We start from the raw sequence: 12,219 nt of genomic DNA, 5'->3' as shown, positions 1-12,219 counted from the left end.
AGGTCCAGGTCTCTGTCTTGTGTCTTTTGTTACTTGTGACCATTGCTTCTCTAACATGCAAAATAAAACAAAAAGGTATGGAGACATCTCAACTACCTACACTGACTTCACCAAAGATAGAACCAGGGTCAGAGCAACCTATATACCTCTCAGAAGCCTTTGCCAGGCTAACTCTCTTGATAGGCCCGGAAGCCTTGATAAGGCTAACTCTTAGGGGAGGCCCCGAACAGCACAGTGTCATACTGACATTTTGTTATTCAATATTACTATGATTCCCTTAACGTACATCCTAAATAAAACAATTTCAGCTACAAAGTGTCAGAACAGAGTAGAAATATCTTCCACTTGGTGTATATCAGTGGTCTCAAACTCAAACCCTTTGCAGGGCCACATTTTGGATTTGTAGTTACTTGGAGGTCCTCAGAAAAAATAGATAATGTCTTATTAAAGACATGACAATTTTACTTGAGGTAAAACTCTTTATAGTTTATAAATCTTTCTTTTTGGCTAAGTCTTAATAATAATATCATCATTTATAGCTAAAGAGACATATGATCAAGAAACTGTTTTATTTTACTTTTGTAATTATGATAAACATACTGAGGGCCTCAAAATAGTACCTGGCAGGGCCGAATGTGGCCCCCAGGCCGCGAGTTTGAGACCACTGGTGTATATGGATGATCTGAAACTTTTACAGAAAATTGAAAAGTTAAAATTGAATCATTGCTGACCACAGTAAGAATATACAGTGAAGACATACAAATGGATTTTGGATTGACAAGTATGCAATGATCAGTATAAAGAATGTCAAAACTGAGAAAACAAAAAAAGGTATAATTTGAAAATGGAAAACTGCTAAAATGTTTATCCATACCCAAAAACAAGTACAGGTACAAGATCCTATATCCAAAATCCTTGCAACCAGGCATATTTCGGGGGGGAGGGGGGGTAATTTTTTCGGATTTTGAAATGGTAATGTTTAAGTCAGAAAAAGACAGACCATAAGAACATAAAATTGGCATCAAACTTTTTATTTCAAAATAAGGCAAACATTAAGCAATTCAAACACATGGCTCTCTCTGACATTTTTCCAGTCCTCCGACTTGAACTCTGTAGAGCAGTGGTTCCCAACCTTGTCCTGGAGGACCACCAGCCAGTCAGGTTTTCAGGATAGCCCTAATGAATATGCATGAAAGAGATTTGCATATAATGAAGATGATAGGAATGCAGATCTGCATATTTATTAGGGCTATCCTGAAAACCCAACCGGCTAGTGGTCCTCCAGGACAGGGTTAGGGACCATTGCTGTGGAGAGCAGAAGCACACACCACACCCCTGTGCTGGTATCAGTGTATTTCATGTCAGAGAAATTAATTACTTCCGGTTCGTATCAAATTTCGGTTTTCGGAGCTTTTCAGTTTTTGGATAATGGATCTTGTACCTGTACCTAAGAATTTTAAAAATCAGGTAACATCTTGCGTGGAGCAGTTAAAGATAAGACAAAACTGGAATACCTGGAGAGTCCAGAAAATGCTAAAATCAAAGCTAGATGGCAAGAATCCCAACAAGGCCATAAATAGCTGGCCAATAGTTAAATACAAAACTGAAAATGTAGACTGGACAATCTGGACAAAAAAACCCCAAAAAACAAAACTCACAGGAGGATGACAATAAGCTTTGCATCTGCAAAGTGACATCAACTGACTATATTTATTTATTTTTTTAAATTGATGGCAAATGTTTCCTCCAAATTAGAGAGACTTAAGAGGGAAATAGTTACATCAGAGCCAGCACTAAAAATTTTATGTGAAGTTTGCAGGAAAACAAAGTGACAAGAGACAAAAAAAAAAGAAAGAGTAGTACAGAAATGAACAACTAGAAACACGTGTGGCTAACTGGAGAGGCATGTACCTTAGGGAACAATCGAGAATGCCAGGAACAGGAAATGGCTGCAGATGAGTTCCATCAAAAAAGAGACAGGATTCATTTTTGCAGCTCAAAATAAGCATTACAAACTAATTGCATGAAAGCAAGAATTCAACTAATAGCAGATGTAGGCTGTGCAATGAAAAAGATGAAATTGTTGACCACTTACTCAGTGGATGTAGTAAGATTGCCAAAGCCAACTATAAACATCATGATAGGGTGGCCACAATGATCCACTACTAGAGCTTGTGCACGAAGTACATCTTTAGAGTCACATATTGGTGTAGGAAAAATTGCGTAATTGGAAAAATTAATAAAATACCTAGATCTGATAACAGAAACAGCAAGAATCCACAGAAAACCATGTTGGGTCTTACTTATTGTTATAGGTAGACTGATTAGGCTGGACAAATGTCTACAAAAAACCTTGAAAATAAATTTGACAACAGTGGACTTACGAAAAACAGTTTTGCTGGGTACATGCTATATTTTGCAGCAATTCGCCACAAAGCAGCTCCTGATTGGTGAGGCCCAACTTTAGTACAGGAAGAGGCGGTCGGAGCATACCGCCGAGTGATTTCCTTCACTCACTGGTGCTCCGGCTGCTGTCTCCTGTCTCCCCTGCTAAAAAACGTATTTGCGGTTTTTCAACATTCACGGGGGTTCCTGGAACAGAACCCCCGTGGGAGTACTGTAATGACTTTCTGTAGGTACAGTCAAAGCGGTTTACATATTATATACAGGTACTTATTTTGAACCTGGGGCAATGGAGGGTTAAGTGACTTGCCCAAGGTCACAAGGAGATGCATGTGTTATGTATAATAGTAATAATAATACATATGTATCCATCCAACGCATAATTTTCCTGGTAATAAAAAGGTAGGTATGCACATTTTTAAAAGTTTTAAAAACTCATAGACTGAAGTTGGCATTGGCATCGGACGTTTTCTGGCTTTTCCTTAATAAACTTTTGGGAGGGGGGAGGTTTCTGGTTGTTGCTGTAGACTGAGCACAGTTTCAGGGCAGCATGCACATCCCATAGGATGGTCCGAGCAACCAGAACTTTTACTGCTAATCAATGACAGAGTGAACCAACCCCTTCAAGTCGCATCAGTAACTCACCCAAGCTGTTCCCACCACATCCTTGCAAAATCCGCATGGCCCTCTTTTTTGCATCCTTTGGAAAATGAGGGTTATCCAGCAGGTCTGGATATGTACAAAGAGCAACCACCTAACATGCCAAAAAAAAGCCATAATGTTAATCTGCCGAGTGTAACCTGATCCATGAATGCCTGCATGTAGTAAAAGCAGGGAAATTAGAGATACAACTTTCCTGTATGCAACAGCAGAAAAACAAAACTGGATTAGGGTTGAAATGGGAGACATGACAATACTTGCTGTAAACCCACGCATTTCATTTTTTTTTTTTACAAATAACCCGACTTTGACTAAGGGCTCCTTTTATGAAACCGCGTTAGCGGCTTTATCGCACGTGACTTTTTTATCACGTGCTAACCCCCGCGCTAGCCGAAAAACTGCCGCCTTCCCAAAAGGAAGCGGTAGCGGCTAGCGCAGCCGGCTATTACACGCATTAAACCGCTAACGTGGTTTCGTACAAGGAGCCCTAAGTAAATAGGTCCTGTAAGAAAATAAAGCTACCCGAGTGTACTGCAGCTAGAACAGTAGCCGCTGACGCTCAAGAGTTCCCAGTGTATTGCTGCACTATTGGGTAGGCCCAGTAGTTCCCAAACCTGGTTCTAGAGCAGTGTCTCTCAAACTGCGCGCCCCAAAGAGATTCCAGAATTTTACTTTATTTTTAAAAATTCCCTTCAGAAGTATACACTAGAATAGATGACATGTATGTTGCGTACGCAAGAGTCTGTCAATGTTACGAGCGTCCGTGTGTGTAAGGATACAACTGCCCAGACAAGCATCATTCTTTGACATGCTTTGTCCTTGAAAACTAAACAGCAATTAACTTTAGTTGTATTTTTATTTTTTTATGCAGTAGTTATCCTAACTTGGGTCTTCTCATCTTTGCCAACTTGGATTGTCAGCTCTGGCAGAAATTGAAAAAAAAAAAAAAAAAGAGAACGACTGCAGATGGTGCATGATGAAATGCGTTTTTACTTGTTGTCTATCGAGCCACGTTTTGAGTTAATTTGCACTCGAAAACAAGCATATCCATTGCGTTGAATAGCAATTCTATCTACTTTAATTTCACCGTTGTTACAATTACCCATACATAGCTTAAAGAACTTTAAATAACTCTCAAATTTAGGGTCCTTTTATTAAGGTGCGCTAAAGATTAGCACGCGCTAAATGCTAAGGTGCCCTTAGAATATAATGGATCCCTTAGCATTTAGTGCGCGCTAAATTGGTGAGCGCGCCTTACTAAAAGGACCCTTTAATTTTTTGTTGGTTTTGCAATTTTATAATTTCAATTATAACGTGCCGCAAAAAACATTTGCTCCGTTTAGTGTCCCAGAGCTAAAAAAGTTTGACACACACTGTTCTAGAGGCACCCCAGCCAGTCAGGTTTTCAGGATATCCACAATGAATATGCATGAGAGAGATTTGCAAGCACCGACTCCACTGCATGCAGATCTCTCTCATGAATATTTTATGGATATCCTGAAAACCTGACAGGCTGGGGTGCCTCCAGGACCAGGTTTGGGAACCACTGATGTAGGCCCTTCCTGCCAGTACTAAGCCTGACATGACTGGTTTTGATCTGTCATCCTGTACTGGAACAGCAGGATGAGAGAGAATAACCTGTCCTTACAAGTTATCAGCAGAATCTCCAGAGTAGCTCAATGCTTCTCCTCCCCTAAAAGCTCATTCACCTGGGGCCAAAATAGATGAATTTGCATGTTCTTTTCTGAGGTATTTACACATGCATCTAGCAGTGCCTCAGATTAGATAAGTGTTCTTTAGTGCAAAGCCCAGGAGCCAGTAGGAGCTCCCAATGAACAAAGGTACAGCTCCCTGGCTCTCTTCCTTTAATATACACACTCTTATCCCCAGTGGCGTACCTAGCATATGTGGCACCTGGGGCTGATCATTTTTAACACACACATCCCCTCTTCTATATGAAAAATATGGCTACCTCCCCTCTGGGAGGCGGTCTTATGTATGCACTTGATGCGAGGAACTGGAGTGCCTGAAGAAGCAAGTCAGACTCCTTGAGGGCAGAATACTGGAACTAGAAGCACTTCGAGCAGTGGAAGAGGAGGACAGAGAGGCAGAAAACTTTACGACAGTTGGAGAAGTTCATCATAGAGGCATACAGGGAGGCCGTGGAAAATCACCAACATCAGCGGAGCTGCCAAGATACACCTCCAGTGAACGAGGACCAAAATACACTTACAGTGAGTGATGACCACCTGGAGGACAACCACAAGGAAGACGAGTCCGGTACAAGTCAACGCCAGGATGAGGGAAGATGAAGCGCAGAGGACACGGACCTACGGCTGGAGAGATGGTCAAATACTAGGGACACAGACCTGCAGCTAGAGAGGCAAGAGAAGATAGAGAGGACAACAATCATCGTGGGGGACTCCATCATCAGACAAGTCGACAGCCACATAGCAGGAGGAAGACTGGATCGGCTGGAGACCTGTGTACCAGGAGCCAAGGTAGAAGAAATAGTGAGCCACATCGACAGTGTGGAAGAGGAAGATATGGCGGTGGTGATCCACTGGGGACAAACAACATGAGCAACAGGAAATACAGCAGGAAGTACTGAAGGACCAATTCCGGATGCTAGGAGGGAAGCTAAAGATCAGAACGCCGAGGGTAGCATTCTCGGAGATCCTGCCGGTACCCAGGGCTGACAAGAAGAGGCAGATGGAGCTGCAAGCAGTCAACACATGGATGAAGCACTGGTGTGAGGAAGAAGGATTCCACTTTGTGCGCAACTGGACGACGTTCTGGGGAAAGAGCAAGCTATTCAGGAAGGATGGATTCCACCTCATCAGAGATGGAACAAGACTACTTGCAAGCAACATAAACTAGGAAGAAAGGGAAAGCCAACAGTTGACTAAGAGTCGATGGTTTGGGAACTGGTATACCCAGAGCATACTGTGCAGGAAGATAGTGGGGAAGACTCACTGGATCATAGGCAAGACAGAAATCCTGACGGATTGAAAGGAAGGAAATGCAAGAAAGTAACAGGCCGCAAACTGAAGTGTATGTACACGAACGCAAGGAGCCTAAGGAATAAGATGGGGGAATTGGAAGCTATGGCACAAAAAAATAACCTTGACATCATCGGCATCACGGAAACATGGTGGAACGAGGAAAACATCTGGGACATTGTGCTACCAGGATACAAGCTATACCACAGAGACAGAGTAGGTCAAAAAGGTAGGGGTATTGCTCTATACGTCAAAGAGGGAATTGAGTCTACCAGAGAGAACACGCCGTAAACGAAAAATAAGGTAGAGTCTCTATGAGTCAAATTTCCGGGAACAAATGGAACGGAAACGAAGATCGGCATCAACTACCGACCCCAGGGCAGTCCGAAGAAATTGATGGAGAAATGACAAACAAGATTAATTGCAACTGCAAGGGAGGAAACGCAGTTATCATGGGTGACTTCAATTATCCGGGGATAGACTGGAACCTAGGTACCTCCGGCTGCAGTAGGGAGACCAAGTTCCTGGATGCTGTGTAGACAATTGCTTCCTGGAACAACTTGTCAAGGAAAATACGAGAGGACATGCAATTCTAGACTTAATTCTAAATGGACTACGAGGATCGGCGCAAGGTGTAGAAGTAGAAGGGACGCTGGGAAGCAGTGATCACAATATGATCCACTTCAACCTGAACACAGGGGCAAAACATCAATCCAGAACGACGGCCATGGCACTGAACTTCCGAAAAGGGAATTACGAAGGGATGAGACTCATGGTGGGCAAGAAGATTAAGAAGAGGATAAGCACTGTAAAAACGCTAGAGCAAGCATGGTCCTTTTTTAAGGACACAGTCACCGAGGCGCAAAATCTATATATACCGCGTATCAACAAGGGATCCAAGAGGAAAAAGAACAAGGAACCGGCGTGGCTCATTGTAGCGGTAAAGGAAGCAATCAGAGACAAGAAGACTTCGTTTAAGGAATGGAAAAGTTCAAAAACGGACGAAAACTGGAAAAAGCACAAACAACATCAAAGCGGGTGCCACAAGGCGGTAAGAGGGGCCAAAAGAGACTACGAGGAAAAATAGCCAAGGAGGCAAAAAACTTCAAACCGTTCTTTCAATATATTAAGGGGAAACGACCTGCGAAGGAAGCGGTGGGGCCATTGGATGACCATTGAATAAAGGGAGAGCTAAAGGAGGACAAACTGAACACATTTTTTGCGTCTGTATTTACTGAAGAAGATATACACAACATACCAGAAGCCAACAGGCTATACGCAGGAAATGAAGACAGGAAACTGACAGGGTTGACGGTCAGTCTAGAAGAGGTATGCAGGCAGATTGATAGGCTTAAAAACGATAAATCCCCGGGACCAGATGGCATCCATCCAAGGGTAATCAAGGAACTGAAAGGGGCTATAGCTGAACTGCTTCAACTAATAGCCAATCTGTTGATCAAATCAGGAAGGATTCCAGAAGACCGGAAAGTGGGGAATGTTACACCGATCTTCAAGAAAGGTTCGAGGGGAGATCCGGGAAACTACAGACCGGTGAGTCTGACCTCGGTACCGGAAAGATGGTAGAGGCGCTGATAAAGTACTGCATCATTGATCACCTTGACAGACATGGGCTGATGTAGACCAGTCAGCACGGTTTCAGCAAAGGCAGATCGTGTTTGACAAACTTGCTGCGTTTCTTTGAGGGAGTAAACAGGCAGATAGACAAAGGCGACCCGGTTGACATTGTATATCTGGATTTTCAGAAGGCGTTTGACAAGGTTCTGCATGAACGACTACTTTGAAAAATTGCGAGCCATGGAATCGAGGGTGAAATACTAACTTGGATTAAAAACTGGTTGGCGGATAGGAAACAGAAAGTGGGGGGTAATTGGGAGTGCCACAGGGTTTGGTGCTTGGACCCGTGCTCTTCAACATTTATAAATGACCTGGAAATTGGTATGACGAGTAAGGTGATTAAATTTGCAGATGATACGAAGTTATTCTGAGTAGTGAAGACATAGGAGGATTGTGAAGACCTGCAACGTGACAAACACACTCGAGAAATGGGCTGCGACATGGCAAATGAAGTTTAACGTGGATAAGTGTAAGGTGATGTATGTCGGTAACAAAAATCTTATACATGAATACAGGATGTCCGGTGCAGTACTCGGAGAGATCCCCCCAGGAAAAAGACTTGGGAGTACTGGTCGAAAAGTCAATGAAACCGTCTGTGCAATGCGCAGTGGTGGTAAAAAGAATGCTAGGAATGATTAAGAAGGAGATCACGAACAGATCGGAGAAGGTTATCATGCCGCTATACCGGTCCATGGTACGCCCTCACCTGGAATACTGCATCCAGCACTGGTCGCCATACATGAAAAAGGACACAGTACTACTCGAAAGGGTCCAGAGAAGAGCGACTAAAATAGTTAATGGGCTGGAGGAGTTGCCGTACAGTGAGAGATTAGAGAAACTGGGCCTCTTCTCCCTTGAAAAGAGGAGACTGAGAGGGGACATGATCGAAACATTAAAAATAATAAAGGGAATAGACTTAGTAGATAAAGACAGGTTGTTCACCCTCTCCAAGGTAGAGAGAACGAGAGGGTACTCTCTAAAGTTAAAAGGGGATAGATTCCATACAAGCATAAGGAAGTTCTTCTTCAACCAGAGAGTGGTAAAAAACTGGAACGCTCTTCCGGAGGCTGTTATAGGGGAAAACACCCTCCAGAGATTCAAGACAAAGTTAGACAAATTCCTGCTGAACCAGAACGTACACGGGTAAGGCTAGACTCAGTTAGGGCACTGGTCTTTGACCTAAGGGCTGCCGCGTAAGCGGACTGCAGGGCATGATGGATCACTGGTCTGACCCAGCAGCGGAAATTCTTATATTCTTATTTTTAATAATAGTCCACAAGTCGCACAAGAGTGTACCAAGGAAAAGACAGCATCTTACACATTGCAATGAGCACTAGAACATCAATACAGCCATTCTAAAACTAAACAAGCCAGATTAGTACAGATCAATCCCTGCACAGATAATGCTAACAGAAAACCATGTTTTTCATACACACAGAACATAGAAAAAACCCTCACCCAGTATGGAATAAGTAATCACAAACTAAAAATATACCAATACAGAAACAGTGATGCATATCCCCTAATATTATGCAAAATATAAAGATAGCAGATGGAATTTGAAAAAAACTGAGAAATAATGATCATCAATTTACAAATTAACAAATAAAAATAAAGCAAAAATGAAAAATACCACCATACCATTTTAATGGACTAATAAATTGTTCAGTTAGCTTTCAGAGGCCAAAACTTCCTTCCTCAAGTCAGTAAAGTATAAAGCTGGTCTCTGAAAGTTAGTCAAAAATGCATTAAAATGAGTCCAATAAAAGGATCACCTTATTTCCATTTTCTATTTATAAATGTTTATCAACATAGCTACAATACTACTTTATTCTAAAGCAAAAGAAATAAATAGATTTTTTTTCTATCTCTGGTTTCTGCTTTCCTCATCTTCTTGTCACTCTTCCTACCATCCACTAACTGCCCTCTCTTTGCCCCTTCCATATGACATCTGCCCTCTTTCTATGTCCCTTCCAGAAACTGTCTGCCTCCCCCTTTCCATCTCTTCCTCCCTCCCATTGGTCTAGCATCCATCTTCTTCCCTTCCTTCCCCACCCCATTGTCTGGCATCTCTGTCTCTTTCCCTCCTCCTTGTGGTTTTAGGATCCTTCTCTTCTCCTTTCCTCCCCTCAAATTTGGCATCTCTGTCTCCTTCCTCCTCGGTCTGGTATATCTCACCTATTCTTCATTTCCCTCCCCCCCCCAGGGTCTGGTCTTCCCTCTCAATTTATTTTCTGACTCTGTCTAGATTTAATTCTTTCTTCCTTTCTTATTATCCAGTCCTCAATTTACCCCTTTTCATTATGTCTACCTACAGCTTATCACTCTTATCCTCTTCCCCCATCAAGCATCTGCCTCCTCTCCCTCTCCCCCTATCAAGCATCTGCCCCCTCTCCCTCTCCACTTCCATTCAGCATCTGCCTCCTCATTCAGTTTCTGCCCTCCTCTCCCTCTCCATTTAGTGTCTGCTCCCCTCTCTCTATCCCCTCCCCACTTCCTTCCAGCGTCTGCTCCCCTCTCTCTCCTCCCCACTTCCTTCCAGCGTCTGCTCCCCTCTCCCTCTCTCCTCCCCACTTCCTTCCAGCATCTGCTCCCCTCCCCCTCTCTCCTCCACACTTCCTTCCAGCATCTGCTCCCCTCCCCCTCTCTCCTCCACACTTCCTTCCAGCGTCTGCTCCCCTCTCCTCCTAATAGCCAGTAGCCAGTCACCAGTCAAGTTTCAAGTTTATTTAAAATTTGTTATCCTGCTTATCAAACTTCTAAATGGCGTGCAAAGGTAAAATTAATAAAATATGGGTAATACATACATATCTCATTAACAGTCATACATCATCATTAGATTATGGGGTTGAAATACAAAAATTGATAGGATAGAAAAACATGAATGGTAAATACAATAGTGAAGGAGAGATTTCATCTTTGTCGTTAAGAGTAATTGGGGAATTATAAATCAAATGTGTTTTTAAATAAAAAAAAGTTTTTAAATTCGATTTGAATTGATCCAGAGAAGATTCCTCCCGAAGATGTGATGGCATAGAGTTCCACAATAAGGGGGCAGTTACGGGAAGATCAATAAATGGGAGATATCATATACAAGTTGGTGTAGAGAAGGTATAAACTAAAAGGTGTTGATTATTTGATCGTTGTGTTCTGGATGAGTAATAAGGAATGAGCAACCTGTCGATAAATTCTGGGGTGTGAAAAGTTCTGGATTTGAATGTCAGAAGTAAAATTTTATAAGTTATTCTATGGGATACTGGTAACCAATGTGCATTAATCAAAAGCGGTGTCACATGGTCAAATTTTTTGGTCTTAGATAGAAGTTTAACCACGGTATTTTAGATTATTTGTAGCCGTCTAAGTTCTTTTTGGGTTATTCCCTTATATAATGGATTGCAGTAATCTAATCTAGAAAAGACTAGCGAGTGTATTTAGAGTGTTTAAAGATGACGTTTCCAAAAGGTTTGTAAGTGAACGAATCATGCATAGTCTGTGAAGGCATTTTTGTACTAGGGAACTAATTTATTGATGTTTAATATCAAATGTAACACCTAAGGGCTCCTTTTATGAAGGTGCACTAGTGTTTTTAGCGCGTGCTATAATGCCGCACGTGCTAACCCTGTGTTACACGGAAAATACTAACGCCAGCTCTATGGAGGCATTAGCGTCTAGCATGTGCGGCATTGTAGCGAGCGCTAAGCACGTGCTAAAACCGCTAGCGCACCTTTGTAAAAGGAGCCCTAAGAGTTTAATGGTAGTTACTATTTGAAGGGATATAGATTTAAGACAGATAGGTGCAGTCAAAGAGTGGGTTTCATTACAGGGAAACAGCATTGTTTTTGTTTTGGATATATGGAGGACTAACAAGTTATCATTTAGCCACTGACTGATCTTTTCTTGTTTGTGATTAATATCTGGAATGTCATTTGGACCAATAGAATGAAGTAGCTGAATATCATCCGCATAGGCATACATGGTGAATCCAACTGATTGGCCAAATGTCAGAAGAGGAGCTAGAAAAATGTTAAATAGAAGAGGAGAAAGGATTGATCCTTGAGGTATTCCGTAATCTTGGGTGGATGAGTCTGCTGAGTTCCAGCTCCACTTTATTTATTCACCTTGTGCTCACATTTTAGGAGTAATGTTAGGAAATTCTTTTTCACGGAAAGGGTGGTGGATGCCTGGAATGCCCTCCTGAGGGAGGTGGTGGAAAGGAAAACAGTGATGGAATTCAAAAAAGCATGGGATAAACACAGAGGATCTCTAATTAGTAAACAAATGGTATAAATTAAAGGACTAAGGTCAGTCAATATTGGACAGACTTGTACGGTTTGTGTCCTATATAATAATAATAATAACAACAGTTTATATACCGCAGGACCGTGAAGTTCTATGCGGTTTACAATGATTAAAAGATGTTACAGACTGAGTAGAATTATTAAAGTTAAGGGTTAGTGATTAACAGTTCTGGAGATCAGTTGTTGTGGACTAAGATTGTATAGGTCAGTTACCTAAATAC

The 12,219-nt window shown here is 42.1% G+C and overlaps 1 protein-coding gene across 1 annotated transcript in view; it reads right to left on the bottom strand.

The window, feature by feature from the left end:
- Positions 1-12,219, bottom strand: part of GPT2 (glutamic--pyruvic transaminase 2) — a 73,891-nt gene that overhangs the window by 44,258 nt on the left and 17,414 nt on the right. Inside the window, exon 3 of the mRNA XM_033942503.1 lies at positions 3,049-3,157. Coding sequence (XP_033798394.1) covers positions 3,049-3,157 — 109 coding nt within the window. The remainder of the gene's footprint in view (positions 1-3,048; positions 3,158-12,219) is intronic.

The sequence above is a fragment of the Geotrypetes seraphini genome, chromosome 4 (assembly GCF_902459505.1).
Source record: "Geotrypetes seraphini chromosome 4, aGeoSer1.1, whole genome shotgun sequence".
Lineage (NCBI taxonomy): Eukaryota > Metazoa > Chordata > Amphibia > Gymnophiona > Dermophiidae > Geotrypetes > Geotrypetes seraphini.
This window is presented reverse-complemented; position numbering and strand designations above follow the sequence as displayed.